General features: G+C 55.3%; 3 protein-coding genes across 15 annotated transcripts in view; 1 reads left to right on the forward strand and 2 right to left on the reverse strand.

Moving 5' to 3' along the window:
* SUPT6H (SPT6 homolog, histone chaperone and transcription elongation factor) overlaps window positions 1-825 on the forward strand; it is a 41,879-nt gene extending 41,054 nt beyond the window's left edge. The window contains 1 exon segment of the mRNA XM_010372334.2: window positions 28-825. Within this exon segment, the coding sequence (XP_010370636.1) occupies window positions 28-214 (187 nt within the window). The 3' untranslated portion in view covers window positions 215-825.
* A 943-nt stretch (window positions 826-1,768) lies between these two features.
* Window positions 1,769-10,769, reverse strand: PROCA1 (protein interacting with cyclin A1). Of its 9 annotated transcripts, XM_030924013.1 has the most exons (6): window positions 10,461-10,540; window positions 5,575-5,666; window positions 5,117-5,119; window positions 3,282-3,417; window positions 2,882-3,010; window positions 2,132-2,786 (listed from the first exon to the last, which is right to left on the reverse strand). In XM_030924013.1, the coding sequence occupies exons 1-6, from the start codon at window positions 10,538-10,540 to the stop codon at window positions 2,132-2,134; spliced, it is 1,095 nt and encodes a 364-aa protein (XP_030779873.1). The 9 variants fall into 9 exon arrangements, 8 of the variants coding, with proteins under 8 accessions (XP_030779871.1, XP_030779876.1, XP_010370640.1 ...); XR_004055144.1 differs by lacking the exons at window positions 5,117-5,119; window positions 5,575-5,666 and adding an exon at window positions 6,701-6,744 and having other exon boundaries at window positions 1,769-2,786; window positions 10,450-10,769; XM_030924011.1 differs by lacking the exon at window positions 5,117-5,119 and having other exon boundaries at window positions 1,769-2,786; window positions 5,575-5,658; window positions 10,450-10,769.
* A 1,952-nt stretch (window positions 10,770-12,721) lies between these two features.
* RAB34 (RAB34, member RAS oncogene family) lies at window positions 12,722-16,820 on the reverse strand. 5 transcript variants are annotated; one of them, XM_010372343.2, is made up of 11 exons: window positions 16,527-16,820; window positions 15,645-15,857; window positions 15,335-15,426; window positions 14,427-14,492; window positions 14,234-14,335; window positions 14,075-14,139; window positions 13,890-13,941; window positions 13,629-13,710; window positions 13,466-13,556; window positions 13,227-13,334; window positions 12,722-13,144 (listed from the first exon to the last, which is right to left on the reverse strand). In XM_010372343.2, the coding sequence occupies exons 2-11, from the start codon at window positions 15,696-15,698 to the stop codon at window positions 13,077-13,079; spliced, it is 780 nt and encodes a 259-aa protein (XP_010370645.1). In that variant the 5' UTR covers window positions 15,699-15,857; window positions 16,527-16,820; the 3' UTR covers window positions 12,722-13,076. The 5 variants fall into 5 exon arrangements, with proteins under 5 accessions (XP_010370645.1, XP_010370643.1, XP_010370644.1 ...); XM_010372341.2 differs by having other exon boundaries at window positions 13,227-13,376; XM_010372342.2 differs by having other exon boundaries at window positions 13,227-13,376; window positions 16,491-16,567.
* Between the last annotated feature and the right edge of the window lie 1,575 nt (window positions 16,821-18,395).

Below are 18,395 nucleotides of genomic sequence, written 5' to 3' on the forward strand. Positions count from 1 at the left end.
CAATCTCAATTTTTCTTCCCTTCCCAGGTCCAACAGCCATGCAGCCATTGACTGGGGGAAAATGGCAGAGCAGTGGCTGCAGGAAAAGGAGGCAGAACGGCGGAAACAGAAGCAGCGGCTGACACCTCGGCCTTCCCCCAGTCCCATGATCGAAAGCACCCCCATGTCCATTGCTGGCGATGCCACCCCACTCCTGGATGAGATGGATCGGTAGGGGGCCTGCTCCTCGGACTCTGGTTACCTCTGAGGCTGGGAAAGGCCTGGCCTCCCACTGCCTCCCTCCCTGCCCCTCCTTTTCTGTCCATAAAGTGGCGTGAAGTGACGTTCTCTTTGGTGGTCAACCTGGATGGGTGACAGGCTGGATGGCCTTGTGAACTTGAGCTCAGTGTGTGCTAGGCAACAATTCTCCCACTCCAGACCCTCACCGACCACCTGGCCTGGGACCAGGCTGGGAGGGGAGTGTGGCAGGGAGGAGGAAGAGGAGGGTGAGAATGAGTAGAACAGTTTTGATTCTACTCCCTACAAGCCATTTTGAACTTCTGCCCTCACCAGACGCTGGGCTGTGACTGGGACACAAAACTCAGCACATGAGTCTCCCCTGGCTCTTGTGGGGAGAGGGATGCTATTTATTCAGTTTGGGGCAGGAGGGAGAGGAGGGAAAGTATTTCTGACCCTGATGCCAACAGCCGGGTGGCTGTCCAAGCAGGATTGCAGGGGACACAGGGAAGCAGCACTAACCTGCCCAGTCCCTGCCTGACTGCCCTTTCCCCACTGCTGCTGCCACCGCTTCCTGCCTGTCATTTGAATAAACAGTGTTTCTATTGAGCCCTTGCCAAAGCCTCTCTCTCCAACTCTCCAGCTCTTTGAGGGGTGGCTTTCAAAGCAGTGTTTGGAGCTCCAGGGACCCCCCTGACTTCCATCAGAGGCAAAGATTCATAGACTAGGCAGCTTCTGCATCAGACTGCCTGGGGCATATCCCTGCTCTGCTTACCAGCCCGGTGACCCTGTGCCAGCTCCTGCTGGCTTTCAACTGGCTTTCTTACCTGTAACATGGAGATAGTGATACCTGCCTCATCAGCTGCTGTGAGGACCAAGGCAGCATGTGCAAGCTCCTTGGCCCAATGCTTGGTACCTCGCAAATGTTACCCGGTATTATTACACTCGCTCACCCACAGCACAGCTGCCCCATCCCCCACGCCTGCTGGTCTTCTCTGGCATACTCGAGAAAGGCCACAAGTACATCTGGGTTTCTCAACTTGAGCCTCTGCTGTTCATCTCCCGCCTTTTCCCAGCTGGGCCTTGGTCTCTGGCAAACTCTCAGCAGTAAGGTGTTCCTGCCCCAGGATAGGGCCCCACTCACCTGCTCCCCTCCAACACACTGGCCCTGGCCTTTTGTCCCTGCCCCACTACATTTTTTGTTCTGAACCTGCCATCCCTGTTTCTGCACAAAGGCTTCATCTCATAGCTCTGTGAGTCAGTGCTGGGAGAGTGGGGCCTCTGGCTCCCTTTCCTCTGCTTGGGGCTCAGCAGAGAAGTCAGAAAAGGCCACTGCTGCCCGGATGTGGCACACTCCCCTTGCTTTTCTTCATCAAGAGCTGGGGGAAGGGGCCAGCTCTGCCAGGAACTCAAAAGTCAGCTCCCTTCAGCACAAAAGGGCTACAAGGGAGGAGCTGGACCACCAGCTGGGAAGGTCAATCTCTGGTGGTACCTCGAGCACCTTCTGCAGAGCCACTTAGAGGAGGGAAAGGCCAGGCACAGTGGCACAGAGTGGGTTAAAAAGTTCCATTTATTGGGGGTATCACTGCAGACAGTACTGCCTCTCCCAGAAGTGGGTTTCACATAGACCGAGAGTCTCTCCCAGGAGAGAGGGGAAGTCCTCCTTCCCACCCAGATGTACTCTTTCACCTTGTCCTAGGAGGTAGGAGGAAATAGGGCTGTGCCCCTTCCTTTCCCTCCCACCTGCCTTCCCATGGGCTTCCTTTGTGAAAGCTGGATTGCCTTTGAGAAACCCCCGCAGCCCTGAGCCCACCCCTTGCCCCGCAAGAAACAGCCAGGTTGGAGGGAGAGAACAGCAGCAGAGGGCCAGCCACAGGCTCAATGGCATTTATTCTGTACCCTGACCACCCTGGCCTCAACTGAGGTTGGGGTTTAATCCTGGAGATTTTTTCTTGTTTACCTTCCTGGCTTGTGAGGGCTTTGCCCCTGTCTTTTTGGCCTGAACTGTGTTCTCTCTCTTCCTGGGCGATGATGATTCCAGAATATCCTCGCTGGACAGTTCCTCCTGCCCCCGGCCATTGTAACTGTCCTCGCTCTCCAGCTCTTCCCTGCTTTCTGGGCTGGACTCGGACATCCTGGCCAGCTGTCTTGGGCTTAATGATCGGCTCGCGTCTGGCGGGGAAGGCTCCAATTTAACCGGGCTTTTCTTCTTAGTCAACTGGCCTTTCTTGGCTTTTTTTTTCAGCTTTGCCTTCTCATCCATCTCCTCCTCCTTGTCTTTCTCTTTTTCCTTTTTCTTCTTTACCTTCTTGATCACCTTGCTGCCCTGACCCTTCCCTGTGGGGCTCTCAGAGCGCCAGATGGTGATGGGCGCTGCGGAGTCAGGGGTACCAGTGGCCATGCTGGTGCCTAGGTCAGGGGAGGCGGTGGCAGGCCCCACCTGCGTTGGGATGGGGGGCTTGCTTTCCTGCTCCTCCTCTTCCTCTTCTTCATTTAGATCATCTGCCCCACACTCATGGTGGAGGGGATGGTGGATCACCGCCACAGAGACAGGTCTGTAGCTTTTGCACCTGGGAGGAGGGATGATGAGGGAAGTTTGACAGAGTGGGGGCGGGCAGTGCCCTGAAGAGGCCCCTTCCCTATCAGCCCACCGGGGCTCACTCACCAGCCATACCAGAATCGCTCCACATGCTGCTCCTCCGGTGTGAGCTCAAAGCAAGGGGACTCGATGACATGGGAGCAGGTTGGGCCCGCACCCCGGGAGCTGCTGCTGTCCTCTGAGCAGTCCTTCAGCCTGCCACACATGGGACTCTCAGCCCGGCTCCCATCACTCCCCCAGGGACCCAAAGCCAGAAACCTGAGGGACAGTGGGCTTCTGCTGGGCCTGTCCCAGGCCGCCAACAGACCTCCCCATTTATCTTAGAGCAGAGCAACGTGTGCAGAGCTGGGACTGGGCTGGCAGCACCAATTCAAAGCTGAAGAGGCAAACCAAAGGTTGAAGGGGACACCACAATGAAAGTTGGGACCTGCTCTGCCATGGGGCCCCCAAGGGGGCGGGCCCTCACCTAGAATTACAGTTGCAGTGGTTGACAGAGCGTAGGTGCAGGCTGTGGCAGACACAGTCAGAGGCGAAGGGGTAGATGATGTGCCCAGTGCACTGCTTGTGTTTCCAGCAGCACTTGTCAGGCTCCTTGCAGTCACCTGAGGGGGCAGGGGTCTGGGTCATCAGCAGCAGCCGCAGACCTCTGGGTCTTCCCACAGCTCAAGCTAAAACCTCACCAAATTCACCTACCACCACCAGCTGTCCCCACCCCAAGAAGTGTTTCTGCTTCAGTAGTAGTAACTTGGTCCCAGAGTAACCCCAGGTCCCAGCAAAATGTCTGGTTCCATGTCTGATACACAGGAGACCCTCACCAAGCCCCCTGCAGTCCTGTGATTCCGTTACTTCTGTCCTCTCCCTCCAGTGGGAGGCTTCCACTGGCTCCTGCCTGCCCTTCTTCACCCAGCTACCCACAATGAGTGGTGGCCCTGCTCCACAAGGCACCTGGTAGGAGAAGGCCCTCCTGCCATGGCACCCCGGAGCCCCAGGAGCAGCAGAGCCGCAGCATCCTCAGTTCCTACACCTGCCCTGGCCCGCTCTGATCTCTCACAGCCTGGCCAGGATCTAAGGCCCGCATCATGCTCCTTAGCTTCTGTCTCATCCTTCCCTCCCCTCTTCCCCTCCTCCCTTCTCCTTCAAGCCCCTTTTCTCCTCCCGCCTGACACCTTTCTCACTCCCCTCCCTTCCCATGCCCGCTTCTTGATCCTTTCCCTGTTCTTCACACAGCACCTTCCCACACTCTCCCCACTGCCTAGAGTGCCAGGCTTTTGAATGACCCACCCCCAGCCTAGGCACCCTTTTAGGCAGCACAGAGACCACATCCCCTTTCCCAGGGCACAGGAAGAAGCTGCTGGGGTGAGAATTTGGGGTTAGGGGAAAGACCTGGAGAAAGGCACTTCTCCACCTCTGGCACTCAGCTCAATGCCAGTCCTGAAGACAGGAGAATTTCCCCAGTCTACCACCACTGCCTCACCTCTGACCCTGCCTAAGGCCCTGATCTACCACTGGCTGTCCCCTCTCAAAGGTAAGCCCATGAGGCAACTCTGCGCCTCTCACAGCCCAGAATCTCACTCACCAGGCAGAGGACAAGGGACCTTACCTCGGATTCCCCCGCACCCCTAGGGGAGGGAGGGAGCTGACACTGGCCTGGGGTGCTGTGGCTGGCTTACCCTCAAACAGGCCATGAAAGGGCCGGGCGCGGTGGCTCAAGCCTGTAATCCCAGCACTTTGGGAGGCCGAGACAGGCAGATCACAAGGTCAGGAGATCGAGACCATCCTGGCTAACACAGTGAAACCCTGTCTCCACTAAAAAATACAAAAAACTAGCCGGGCGAGGTGGCGGGCGCCTGTAGTCCCAGCTACTTAGGAGGCTGAGGCAGGAGAATGGCATAAACCCAGGAGGCGGAGCTTGCGGTGAGCTGAGATCCGGCCACTGCACTCCAGCCCGGGTGACAGAGCAAGACTCCGTCTCAAAAAAAAAAAAAAAGGCCATGAGGACTGTGCCTTTGCCAGTGCCCACGAGGAGAGGAACTAGGGTGAGACCTCATACTGGTCACCAGCCAGCAATGAGCCCAGGCTGTGGTGTGAGTCCAAGTGGCCTCACAGTGCAGCAGCTTGGCCTGAGGCTTACCCACATTTCTCCCTCCTTCCCTTTCCCACACAAGGCTGTGAAGTCCTGGGTCCTCACTACACTGCTGACCCATGGGTGATCTGTGTCTTTCTCCTCCCCTCTTGTATCCTTTATACCCCGGGAAGATGAGGAAGGCATTGGTGTGTGGCAGGACCCTGAAACTTCACCACCACCTTGGTCTTCCTCAGCACTGCTGAGCTGGGACAAAGGGCAGCATAGTGGCAAATCGCCCTGAACTTGTAGTCAGGCCTGAGCCCAAGTCATGGGTCTCTCACTTACTAGGTGGGTGGCCTAGGGCAAATTCCTTTACTTCTCTGAGCCTTTAGTTTCCTTATCCACAAAATGGGATGGTGGTCATACCTATTTTGCAGGGTTGTTGGGCGTACTCAATTCACATATGTCAAAGATACTTATGTGCCATACAGTTCTATACAAATGAATGGGGTGATTGTGGCCTTGAGAAAGGGGTCCCCTCTGGCATCTGTAGGGGATGGGTTGAGGATGGGGCAGCTTCAGGACCAAACACTTCCCTCCCTCCCTGCCTCAGGATCAAGCTTCCACCAGGTATCAGCTTTCCCAGGTGAGGGGTGATGGGGACCCCCCTGGGTCAAAGGTCTCCTGGACCCACCTTCAGAGAAGGTAGACACATCAGTGCTGGACGCCACACCAGCCAGCAGATGTCCTCTCTCCCAGCTGGGTAACCTGTTTACATCTGAGAGAACACAGAGTGGTAGTGGCGGCAGCAGCCCCCTCCCTGTGCCATTTATTCACCAAACATACCCCGAGAAGTTCCACATGTCAGGCCCCTGGAGATGCAGAGATAAAACAACAGTCCCTGCTCTTGAGGGGTTGTGGGGTTGGAGGGGTGAGGGGGAGGGAAGAGGGACACAGGAGGTTCATGACAGTAGTGTGATACAGATGCTGACAGGGAAATGGTAGCACAGGACAAGGGCCACCTACCAGGACTGGAAAGGAGGACAGGGGACTATGGAAGACTTCTTAGAAGGGGCATCACTAGAGTTAGAGTGATGAATAGGAGCCAGCCAGGGTCTAGGCAAGGAGGGACAGCTCCAGAAACTGTCCCAGGGTGTGTGGAGCCTGGACAGAGGATGACCCTGAGCAGACCTCCAACTGGGGTGGCAGCTCCCCATCAGCAGCCACAAGATAGAGTCTGCCCCTTTGCCTTTCCTTCCCACAACTAGCTTTGTCCCTTGAGGCACTGGACTTCAGGTCTGCTTAAGGAAGGGAAACTGATTGCTTGGCGTCTTCAGCAAGCCTTCAGTGGCACTTGGTCATCCTCCTACAAGTCTCTGATCAGCTCCTCCTCTTGTTTTCCACAGCACAGCAAATACTCAAAATTTGTTAAATGAACAAAAGAGTGAATGAATGACTTTAAGCACTTCCTGGAAACTCCTGCAACCACTGGTTCTCTCAGCAGATAATTTCACTGCCATTATCTGTGGACACTCCAACCCTCATCAACTTTGCTTGCCTGGGAAAGGGGTGTCCCTCCTTTCTCATGCCCAAAGCATCTAGATTTTAGGTCCCAGCCAGAATTGACACCTTCTCCTTCTTTACTGGCTTCTTTTTTCCCCCCTTACAGGCTATAAACATCATAAAACAAAACACTCTGTCAATCCTGTTTCTCCTACCATTGCATATACCCCTTTCAATCCAAATTGATTCACTCATTCATTTAGAGGACATATGTTGGGTGGCTTCACTCAGCACTAGAAAAGAGGCCAAGTCCCTACCTTCAGTGAGCTCAGTGTCTCCACCTTTCTTCTCTTCCAGCCATCTGCAACATGGCAGCCATCCGCCCCCCAATCTGAATAGCTTTGGCAAAGGCCACCAGCAGTTTCCCAGTAGCCAAACCCAGTGGGCTTCTTATCTCACTTGACCCTGTTTTTTGTTTTTTGTTTTGTTTTGTTTCTTGTTTTTGTTTGTTTTGTTTTGAGATGGAGTCTCGCTCTGTCGCCCAGGCTGGAGTGCAGTGGTGCGATCTTGGCTCACTGCACCCTCCGCCTCCCAGGTTCAAGCAATTCTCCTGCCTCAGCCTCCTGAGTAGCTGGGATTACAGGTGCGTGCCACCACACCTGGCTAATTTTTGTGTTTTTAGTAGAGACGGTGTTTCACCATGTTGGACAGGCTGGTCTCGAACTCCTGACCTCATGGTCTGCCCTCCTTGGCCTCCCAAAGTGTTAGGATTACAGGCGTGAGCCACTGCGCCCAGCCTCACTTGACCCGGTTGACCAATGAATCTCCTTCTTCTGCAAACTGTTCCTTGGACTTCCATGGCAGACCTCATCTTTCTCTTCCTTCTCTAACCAGCTATTTAGTTCTTCCCTGTCTCCTTTGTTATCTCCTCTTGTTTTGCTGTACACCTTAAATTGGTGATTACCAGACTTGGTCACCTCCTCAGAAGACTCTACAAAAGCATGTCCTGGATAATTTCATCAACTTCCATGTTTTCAACATCCACCAATGAAATGACATAAATCTGTAATCCCATCATTTTGGGAGTCTGAGGCGAGAAGATCACAAGCCCAGGAGTTCGAGACCAGCCTGGGCAACATGGCAAAACCCCATCTCTACAAAAAATACAAAAATTAGCTGGCTTAGTGGTGCACACCTGTAGTCCCAGCTACTCAGGAGACTGAGGTGGGAGGATCACCTGAGTCCAGGGAGGTCAAGGCCGCAGTGAGCCGTGATCGCACCATTGCACTGTGGCCTGGGCAACAGGGTAAGACCCTGTCTCAACTAAAATATATGCCTTTGATTCTAAATCCCCACCACAGCCCCATTCTATGGATGAGAACAGAGACTTAGAGAGGATAAGTAAGTTGTCCAAAGATACATGTTAATAGATGGCAGAAGTAGGATTCAAACCCAGGTCTTCCTGATTCCATAGCCTATGCTCTTTCAGCCCTATCTACTTACTGTTGGCTGGGGACACACCCCTGTAAACAAAGGCCATTCTGTATGTGAAACTCCACAACCAAACCTTAAAACCACATTCTGCTTGAGTGAGCTGGCGAGGCAGAGGTTGCAGTGAGCTGAGAGCACCACAGCACTCCAGCCTGGGAGACAGAGACTCTGTCTTACAAAATAGCTGGGCGCGGTGGCTCACACCTATAATCCCAGAACTTTGGGAGGTTGAGGCAGGTGGATCACGAGGTCAGGAGATGGAGACCATCCTGGCTAACACAGTGAAACCCCGTCTCTACGAAAAAAATACAAAAAACTAGCCGGGCGAGGTGGCGGGCGCCTGTAGTCCCAGCTACTTGGGAGGCTGAGGCAGGAGAATGGCATAAACCCGGGAGGCGGAGCTTGCATTGAGCTGAGATCCAGCCACTGCACTCCAGTCTGGGTGACAGAGTGAGACTCTGTCTCAACCAAAAAAAAAAAAAAAAAAAAAAACCTCGTCTCTACTAAAAATACAAAAAATTAGCCGAGTGTGGTGGTGGGCACCTGTAATACCCGCTACTCACGAGGCTGAGGCAGGAGAATGGTGTGAACCCAGGAGGCGGAGCTTGCAGTGAGCCGAGATCGCGCACTGCACTCCAGCCTGGGCTACAGAGCGAGACTCTGTCTAAAAAAAAAATTAAAATTAAAATTAAAAAATAAAATAATAAATCACATTCAGCTCCATAGGCAAAATCTCTCCTACCAGGCTGGGTGCAGTGGTTCATGCCTGTAATCCCAGAACTTTGGGAGGCCGAGGTGGGCGGATCACTTGAGGTCAGGAGTTTGAGACCAGCATGGCCAACATTGTGAAATCCCATCTCTACTAAAAATCCAAAAATCGGCCAGGCGTGGTGGCGCGCACCTGTAGTCCCAGCTGCTCTGGAGGCTGAGGCAGGAGAATTTCCTGAACCCCAGAGGTGTAGGTTGCAGTGAGCCGATATCGTGCTACTGCACTCCAGGCTGGGTGGCAGAGTGAGACAGCGGGAAGGACAGGTTTTTTTTTTGAGGCACAGTCACTTCCTACTACACCTGCTTTTTAGCTCCAACACAGCCAATTCCTCACCCTCTGGTTTTATTCAATCCGGACTCCACAGCCTCCCTTATCCACCCTGGACCCTAAAGTCTTGCTGCTGGGGCCTCAGCCAGGGTGAGGAACCAAAACTCCTTTGCCTTGCTGTTTCAGGAGCCACCATGAAAGAGGCACACATGGCCGGGCGCGGTGGCTCACGCCTGTAATCCCAGCACTTTGGGAGGCCGAGGTCGGCGGATCACAAGATCAGGAGTTCAAGACCAGCCTGACCAACATGGTGAAACCCCGTCTCTACTAAAAATACAAAAAAAAAAAAAAAAAAAAAAAAATAGCTGGGTGTGGTGGCACGCGCCTGTAATCCCAGCTACTCAGGAGGCTGAGGCAGGAGACTTGCTTGAACCCGGGAGGCGGAGTTTGCAGTGAGCCGAGATTTCGCCACTGCACTCCAGCCTGGGCAACAGAGCGAGACTCCGTCTCAGAAAAAAAAAAAAAAAGCATACATGCAGGGTCAGAGCCTGTTTACTCTCCACTGACTAGATCCCCCAGAGCTCGGACACCCATCAGCTCTGTTTGTGAAGGAGAGGAGCGGAGGAGGGACAAAGGGGGAGACGAATTTAGTAACTCTCTTCAGAGCTGAGAAAAGCAACCTGCTCTTTAGTTCCAGAGGACAGGAGAGCTCTGACCTGCAGCAGTCCAGAAGTCCTGCAGCAGGAGTGACTGACAACACACACAATGAATGAGGAGGGTGATAGGGTGAAAGAAAGTGGGAGGCTTATGGCGTCTTTCCCCGTGAAGCGTTATCGGCGCACAGAGGCCTAACTCCAGACTCACAGGTTATGCTCATCTGTACAGAATCCTCCCTGTCCTGCAGGGCCGAGGAGCTCTCCTCGCCCTCGAGGCACTGGGGGTGGGCACCAGAGCAGCCGAAAAGAGTAGGGCGGGAAGGGAGAGAAGGAGAAGGAAGGGAAGAAACTAGGAAAGGAAGGAGGGAAGAGGAGGAAGCAAGGGAGGGCCAGTGCGCCCGCGTCTCCTTGGAAATGGCTCTCTGGCCTCGCCCCCGCGGAGGCAATTGTGATGCCACGCGTGGAACCCTCAGTCTCCCTGGTCCACCCCCAGGGTCGATGGAACCGCCCGCTCCCGCCCAGGCGTCCGGGTGGGCGCTGGTCCATGGGCTCCAGCGAAGGCCGGCGCTTCAAGGGCAGCGGCCTGCGCCCGGTGCCACCCAGTCCGATAGCCAAAGAGTTACAGCTCTGACTGAAGCCAGACTTCCCGCCCAACCTGCGGGCGACCCAGTAGGGCCTCAAGCCCCCAGTCCTCAATCATTGGCCCGCGACTCGACGCGAGCCCGCCCCCGGCCCTAGCTCCGCCCCGGCCCAGCGCTGGGCCCCGCCTCCCTCGTTGGTTTGCCTGCCTCCCGCGTGCGCCGCTCGGGGTCTGCGAGCCGGGCCGCGCCCTCTGCCCAGCCCCTGCCCAGCCCCTGCTAAGCCCCTGCCCCGCCCCTCTTACCGCAGCACCGGCTCTCATCCCACGAGCGGACCTTGGGCTCGGTCTTTTCCTTAGTCCATCTTTCAATTGTGAGTGTCGTCCTGACCCACATAGCTCGCCGGCCAGGTCTTCGTCTCTACAGGACTCTTCCGTGAAGTCCAACCCTGAGCCTCAGCCCGGCCGAGCCCTCGGCCCAGCCGTGAACTCCAGTCTCGGCTTAGCCCCCGCCTAGCCCCTAACCCCGCCTCATGCTGGCGCAGCCCCCGCCCGCCTCCCCCACTCCGCTCCAGGCTGCGTAGTCTTCCCAGCCCGGGTCTCAGCGTCAGCCGCGTTCTTCATCCGGGGCCTCCCGGCGCCTCGCAGGCCCCTCTTTGTTCCCCCTGTAACCCTAGGATTTCCCCTTTATCTCAGACCTTAACCTTACAGGCCCAGCTTTCACCACCCATCTGTGGTTCCAACTTGCAGTCCAAGCCCCAGATTTTAACCCTGCCTCCAGATCGTAGCCCCAATTCTTAAGTGTTACAACGAGCCTTGCCCCCAGCCCCATTCTTAGCCCCGCCCTGGTCATTCTCTAAACCGCACACTCCCGCCCCGCTCCCTGCCCCGCCGACCCTTGGGAACCCAGCCGCAGCCCCACCTCTGCCCGCCGGCGAGCGAGCGAACCCCATCTCTACAAAAAATACAAAAATTAGTTAGCTTAGTGGCGCGCACTTGTAGTCCCAGCTACTTGGGAGGCTGAGGTGGGAGGATCACCTGAACCCAGGGAGGTCCTGGCGTCGCCATCTCCACTCCACCGTCCGGGCTTCGAGGTCCCTCCGGCTCTGGTGGAGCCCAGGCTTCCCCTCTCTCCGCCCACAGACCTCTCCCAAGGCCTAACTCCACTAGAGAACAGGGCAGGCTGCATTCATTGGAACCTCATCCCAGTGACACCCCTCACGCCCTCAGGTACAACACTCTGCGCATGTATATATCACAGAACACACAGAAAATCTACTCACCACACACATACAACATGCACACGGAACACAGAACTCCCATACCCGGTGCAGCACAAACACCACACCTGGTCTGTGGTGCTGGCTTCACACACATCTGTTAACAGGGAAGGCAAGGGTGAGGAGCCCAGTGCTGTGAGGGAACAGAAATGGAAAAAATAATGACAGGAGAGTGTGAAAAGAAGTTTTGGCCACATCGCTGACATTCCATGAACCACACCCCTCCAATTCTCTTGGCACCAGCTTCCAAAGCCAGGATGGAGAGGAGGGGAAAGGATGGGGTCCACACCTTGTTTTTTCCACCATCATCCAGGGGCTCTGCTGCTGCTGCTGTTGCTCTGCCTGATCCCCACCTTCACTTTTCTCCAGACCCAAGTCCGGAGTGGGTAGGGCTGCTGCCCAGACCCTCCTTCCTGTGGTAGCTCTAGAGAGTCTAGGAACTGTGAGGGAGGGGAAGCCAGGAGAAGGGAAGAGTGCAGAAAAACCAACCATCCTGGTGAGAATGGAACCGGGAATGGAACAGACAGAGCACTTGGCAACTGGGAGCCAGAATCTGCCTTCTAATTTGGACCCCCTTAGCCTCCTAGGATGACAGGAGGCCATAAGTCCTCCTTTGTTGACCCAGATGTCTGAGGTGCTTCCAGCTACTCTGGAACTCTGGGTCAGATGTCAACAGGGAGCCAGGGTCTTGGTCACCTTTCCCCATACAAAAGTTAATGGAATAAACAACCAAAAAACCAAACCAAAAAACAAAATAAAACAACAAAAAAGAAAAGTTAATGGTTATAATAACTCCTGGGTTCAAGCGATTCTCCTGCCTCATCCTATCAAGTAGCTGGAATTACAGGCACGCACAACCAAGCCCAGCTAATTTTCATATTTTAATGGAGATGGGGTTTCACCATGTTGGCCAGTCTGGTCTCAAACTCCTGAATTCAAGTGATCTGCCTGCCTTGGCCTCTCAAAGTGCTGAGATTACAGGCATGAGCCACCGCACCCAGCCTGGAAAAGTATTTCTTAAAGGGAAGGCAAGAAAAGGGTGAAAAAAAGAAAAAGTAGTGAATATTTGGGTATAAGCACCAAGTAGGACACGTGTGGGGAAAGGATGAGGGGAAAGGGCCTCTCAAAACCAGCCATTCAGACTTCACCCAGTGAGGACCCAGTGCAGCCTACCTGAACCTGCCCAGGGGCCAGGGATGGCCAGCACAGCATCCCCAGGGGGCTCTAGTGGCAAGATGGCCCCACAGTCATGCCCATTCCACATCCATCATCCCCAACAAAGAACTCCAGCCCCAAAGTGCTCGTAACAAAGAAATTTTAATACATAAGGCACAGTGAGAGGCTGGAATCAAGCATCCTCACACACAAAGGGCCCAGCAGGCTGAGCAAAAGAACAGAGACACTCTTCCCCACTACCGCTGGGCACCCTGGACAGTCCCCTGAAGAGTAGGGGGCATCCAGTCTTTGGCACGGTGCCTGGAGCAGGAAGTGACTAGCATGGTCCCAGCTACCCCTCTGTGGGAATACTGCCACCAAGAGGCAGCTCTTTGGTCTGGATAAAGTCAGTGCCAATGTTCAGGGGTCAAGCTCTGGAGGAATGAAGGTGGCACAGTGCCCCAGGGCTGGGCAGTCCCTGAACAGTCTCCTCACCCCTCATGGGCAACATGTGGGCTTCTTCTTGCTAGCAGTTAGGTAGAGGTTGCTATCATCACTGTTGATGCCTAAAGAAAGGTGGGAAATATGTGAAGCAGGGATTGGAGGCTCACTGTGCCCTCTGCCACCCTCAACCAGGCAGGCACTCACGGACAATATCCCCAATGCGTCGGGCCCCCGATTTCTCCAGCTCAGCCAGCACATTGGCCTCAAAGGTCAGTGCTGCCACGCGGAAGAAGAATTCTCGGACATTCTCACCTGACACAGGGAGCAGATAGGTGCTCAGGGGCAGTGCCAGATCTGGGGACACAGGGCACAGCTGGAGGTATAGCAGTGAGAGAAGACCCAGGCAAGAGTGTCACAGCAGAACCCTGAAGCCTCTAACTCACCAGTGAGAGATGAGACTGCCCAGTACTCAGCCTTCATCTCCTGGGCCACCTGGAGGGCGTCTTTCTCCATCAGTGCATACTGAGCAGGGGTCTGAGGGAAGGCCAGAATCAGACGGGGGCATTCCCTCACCAAGCTGGGAAGTCCCCCCACTGGCACACTCACACTCAGATCCTTCTTGGAACCTACGAGGAAGAGAAGCACACTGGAAGGGTCATTCTCCTTCAGGGCATCAGCCAGCCACTGCCTGCCACGGGTGGTGGAAAGTGAGGGATTAGTGAGCCTGCAGGACCCCTCCCGCCGACATTCATATGCCCAATTACCCCCTCTCTGGTGCAACATGCATTCTTCTTCTTCCTGACCACCCCTCTGTTCTGAACCCTCTCTTCCCGGAGCCTCCCATTATATTGCAGGATGCTCACATACTTGGTATGTTCCAGAGATGCCACATCATTCAGGCTGAAGACAACGATGATGGCTGGAAGAGTGGTAGAAACAGCCCCAGGTTGACAGGGAAGACACTACTGCTCATTTCCCCAATTCTTCCAGCTCCAGATAAGAAGCCATGTGCACTCTGAGACTCACCTACCCCACTTCACCCAGCCCCTTACCTTGAGCTCCTCGATAGTAGGTTGACGCAATGCATTTGAACCTCTCCTGTCCAGCGGTATCCCAACTGCGAGGAAGGAGGAGTGAAGCACAGGTATATATGTTGGAGGGTGTGGGTGCTGGAGGGAAGGGATAGCTGGAAGGGGTGTGGAAACACTCACAGCTGCAAACTGAAGGGGATACCCAGCACCTCAAATCGTTCCATCTCGAAGTCCACTCCAATGGTGGCCTTATAATTCTTATCAAAGGTGTCTTTGCAGAACCTGAGAGGGTACCAGATGCTCCAATCTGGAGCCAGCCCACTTGTCTAGGTTTCGCCCCACCCTGCCCAGTTCAACTCCAGCACCCCCTTACCTATTAATGAGGCAAGTCTTCCCCACCGACAGGTCCCCCACCACAATGATCTTGGAGATCTTAAATCTGCTGGACACAAGAGTGGGTAAGGGGAGTGGACACGAGCTCTTTCACCCTAGGGAGTTCCAATGCTCCCGACTAGGTCCAGAAAGGTAGCTGCACCCAGGCTGAGGGTACTATAGACACCAGGCGTCCCAGACAGCTGCCTGAACAGATGTGCTGGGGAGGAGTGTTTTGTGCTCCAGCAGCAGAGAAACGTGAATTTGAATCCCAGCTCTCACACTGATTAGCTGTGTGACTTTGGACACATTATTTAGCCTCTCTAAGCCTCAGTTTAAACATTTAGGTGAAGTTAGTATATATTTTATTGGGTCATTGTGAAGGTTAAAATGAGATAAATGTCCTATATTCTAAGACACCCTCCCCGCCATTTTAATGTCTCTGAAATCAGAATATATCTTAAGTGATGGACGTTTCAATAAAGATAATGATAGTACTCAACACTGCCTGGCACACAGCCAATGCTTAATTAATGGTGCCAACTGTTATCAGTATTACCTTTAAAACCCACAATAAGACTCATCCCTGTAAGCACAGGCAGACCCCTGCCCTGGGGCTCCATGGACGCTATGTGAGGATCTGAGCAGGTGACCACCTTCCCATCTCAGACACCTTAGTCTCTACTCAGGAATCCAGCTGCCACCCTTCTACCCAACCCCATCTCATAGAACTCACAACAACCTTACTGGGAAGAAAGGAGAGGACACAGGGGCTTAAAGGGGAAATAACCATATAGCTGGTAGGAGCTGAAATGAAGCCCCAAGGGGGTGGGGGTGGTTGTTTACCCTCGTTATGACTACAGAGTTTCCTAGGACCTCCTCTCTTTGCTGTGGGTGTCCCTAACTCACCCCACGGTGCCTGTCCGGTGCTTCTGGCAGGCGCAGGTGACGCGGGGGTGGAAGTCTTTGTGCACGTGCAAAGCGGCCTCCTTCCTCAGGCACTTAGTGGGAAGGATGAAAGAGAATGGAGCTTCCCACTCCCGGCCCTTGTCCCATAGCCAAGCGGCCCGGGTAGGGGTAGAGTGCAGGCACCACCCAGAAGCAGCAGGCCTAGCTGGGTAGCAGGGCTGGGCCCAGTCCTCTAACTGGTCTGGTGCCGCCTCCGCCCCGCCCACACCCCGGGCTGTAGACTGAAGCCCGACGTGGCCCCGGCGCCTACCTGGGGCAGCTCCGCCAGGACGCGATCCCTCCGCACGGGCGCCAGAATGTTCATCCTGCTCGCGGCCTTGCAGGGCGCCCTGAGAAGGCGCCGAGGCTGGATCCGCGCCAGCGACCCGGGCGCGTGGAGAGCCGACGATCACCCGCGGCCGGGGTGTCCCGACTACAACTCGGGGCCACGGGGACCCTACGGGAGCCCGCGGTCTCGGAGACGCTACGACCACCGCGGGCCACGGAGATGAAACAATCACCCGGGGCCGGAGCGAGCCCACAATCACCCGGGCCCTGGGCGTCCCGAAGATGACTCTGGGGCGAGGAGACTCCTCCGCCGCCAATTGGGGGCGGGGAGTCCAGTCTGGTGTGGGCCCGGCCCGCGCAGACCCTACGATTACGCGGGGCCGGATAGTTCCTACAATAACCCGGGACCGCGGAGACCCGACGTCATCTCGGGGCTGAGGCTGCCCTACCATTACAGAGTGGCCGCGGGGCGCGGAGTGGCCCTGCCACACGGGGTCAGTGTGGGCAAGGGCGGCGCTGCCAAGGCCCGCAGGCCGCTGGAGGAGGGGGCGAGGGGCCCAGTCCGGCTGCAGGACCTCGAGTCCCACTCCGCTGGGACTCCGCGAACGCTGTAACACGATCCCCGGAAATTCCTAGCGAAGGGCCGCCCCCCGCCCCTCTCCTGGCCGCTCCAGGCCTCGCTGCCAGCCCTCGCCTCCCCCTCCTCTCCACGCCTCTGCGCTGCCCTGCCCAGACTCCCTCGTCTGACGCTTTACCGGGCACCAGGACCGCCCCCAACCAGGCTGGAGCCTATCCAGATAGGGACTCCCCAGGCTGCTCTCCCCTGTACCTCTATGCCCGGCTGCGCCTTCAGGGGGACCCTTACCCAGCCGAATTGGTGATAGGGAAACGGAGACTGCTGCGCAGCATCTGACGATGCCAGAAACCAGCAGGGAGGAGAAAGGGGGAGAGAAGGGACTCAAGGAGAGGCGGCGCTTCCCTCCTCAACTCCAGGCCTGGGAGGTGACTCACAGAGTCTGCCCCCGCTCGCCCTTCTGCCCTGGGAGGTCGGGGGTGGTGGTGGTGGAGGGGAAGCGTGCTAAGGGGGTGCCAGGGTTAGAATGAGGTGCCCACCGAGGAGAGAGACGTCTGAAGTTTGGCGTCTTTTCCTTCAAGGCTGCTGTGTAGATTATGAGATGGGAGGGCTGAAGATCAAGCTGCCTCCCTTTAGGGAGGTTAAAGAAGAGCTAAGTGGACCCGGAAACTCCGATCTTTGGGGTGGTCTCCGCTCTGGGAGGCGGGGACTCCCCTCTGATATGGGTGTTCATTGTTCTGGCCCCATTGGAATCTATCCCCCAGGGATAACTTCTTTTTGCAAAGTCCTGCAGGATAGAAGAGGGGGCAGTGCACAATCAATTTCACCGTCAAAGGGGACATCTCTAGCTTTACGAGGGGAGAGGGAAGACAGAAAGGATCAAGTGGGGATGGGTTAGGCACACACCTTAGGAGATGCAAACCTGAGTGTTATGAAACCTTTCTCTGTATCTGGAGCTGAATTTGAGGATGTAAAGATGACCAGGACACGGAAGGGAAGACTAGTTTAGGGCAGGGGATTGTGAGTGAAGTTACTAACAGGAAGAACTAGCGAATCTTGTAGAAATGTGTGGAATTTTAATAGAACTTCAAGTGCATCATCAGGAAACGCAGTAAAACTGACAGTATCAGTGTCGCAGGTAAAGAGGGGCAGATGTAGCCGCCTTGTAATTCCTCTGACACCTTTCCTCCTCGTGACTCGGTTTTTTTTTTTTTTTTTTTTTTTGAGACAGGGTCTCACTCTGCCACCCAGACTGGAATGGCTCACTGCAGCCTCGACCTCCAGGAATGAAGCGATCCTCCCACCTCAGCCTCCCAAGGAACTGGGACTACAGGCACGCACCACCACGCCCGGCAAATTTTTGTATTCTTTTGTACAGACGGGGTTTCGCTGTGTTGCCCAGGCTGGTCTCGAACTCCTGGCTCAAAGCAATTCGCCCACCTTGGCCTCGCAAAGTGCTGGGATTACAGGTGTTAGTCACCGCGCCCGGCCCTGATTTGATTTTTTCTGCCACCAAATCACTGTGTTATTGATAAACCACATTCCTCTCTGGACCTCAGTTCGACCGAGCAAATCCTGCTCCAACACTCTAGAACTTAGCTGTATCTCACTCCCGAGTCAATCTAAATGTGTTCTTTACTCTTGGCAGCGTTCCTGCCTCCTGGCATGGCAATCCTCTTCCCTGAGATTGGCAGTTGCTCAAGATGGGAAGCTCCCGGGGCCAGACCCGAGCGACAGCCGGCTACGCCGTGCGCTGGCCTGAGCAAATAAACGCGTGTCTTCAAAAAACTACAACCCCCATGGTGATATGCGCCTGTAGTCCCAGCTACTCGGGAGGCTGAGGCAGGAGAATGGCGTGAACCCGGGAGGCGGAGCTTGAAGTGAGCCGAAATCGCGCCAATGCACTCCGGCCTGGGCGACAGAGCGCTCAAAAAAAAAAAAAAGGCCGGGCGTGGTGGCTCACGCCTGTAATCCCAACACTTTGGGAGGCCAAGGCGGGCGGATCACGAGGTCAGGAGATCGAGATCACGGTGAAATCCTGTCTCTACTAAAAATACAAAAAATTAGCCGGGCGCTGTGGCGGACACCTGTAGTCCCAGCTACTCGGGATGCTGAGGCAGGAGAATGGCGTGAACCCGGGAGGCGGAGCTTGCAGTGAGC

Source organism: Rhinopithecus roxellana, chromosome 19 (genome assembly GCF_007565055.1).
Source record: "Rhinopithecus roxellana isolate Shanxi Qingling chromosome 19, ASM756505v1, whole genome shotgun sequence".
In the NCBI taxonomy this organism is placed as follows: domain Eukaryota; kingdom Metazoa; phylum Chordata; class Mammalia; order Primates; family Cercopithecidae; genus Rhinopithecus; species Rhinopithecus roxellana.

Bases quoted from the DNA above. Each gene is read 5' to 3' on its own strand.
- PROCA1 (XM_030924011.1), bottom strand. From the start codon at position 10,540: ATGTGGGTCAGGACGACACTCACAATTGAAAGATGGACTAAGGAAAAG. The intron at 5,659-10,449 runs GTAAGAGGGGCG...GTGTTCTCTCAG, and splicing joins GGATGAGAGCCGGTGCTGCG to ATGTAAACAGGTTACCCAGC. The intron at 2,787-2,881 runs GTGAGTGAGCCC...CCCTCCTCCCAG, and splicing joins GAGCGATTCTGGTATGGCTG to GTGCAAAAGCTACAGACCTG.
- RAB34 (XM_010372341.2), bottom strand. From the start codon at position 15,698: ATGAACATTCTGGCGCCCGTGCGGAGGGATCGCGTCCTGGCGGAGCTG. The intron at 13,557-13,628 runs GTGAGTGTGCCA...GCCTTCCCTCAG, and splicing joins GTTCCAAGAAGGATCTGAGT to ACCCCTGCTCAGTATGCACT. The intron at 13,145-13,226 runs GTGAGTGCCTGC...ACCTTTCTTTAG, and splicing joins ACGCATTGGGGATATTGTCC to GCATCAACAGTGATGATAGC.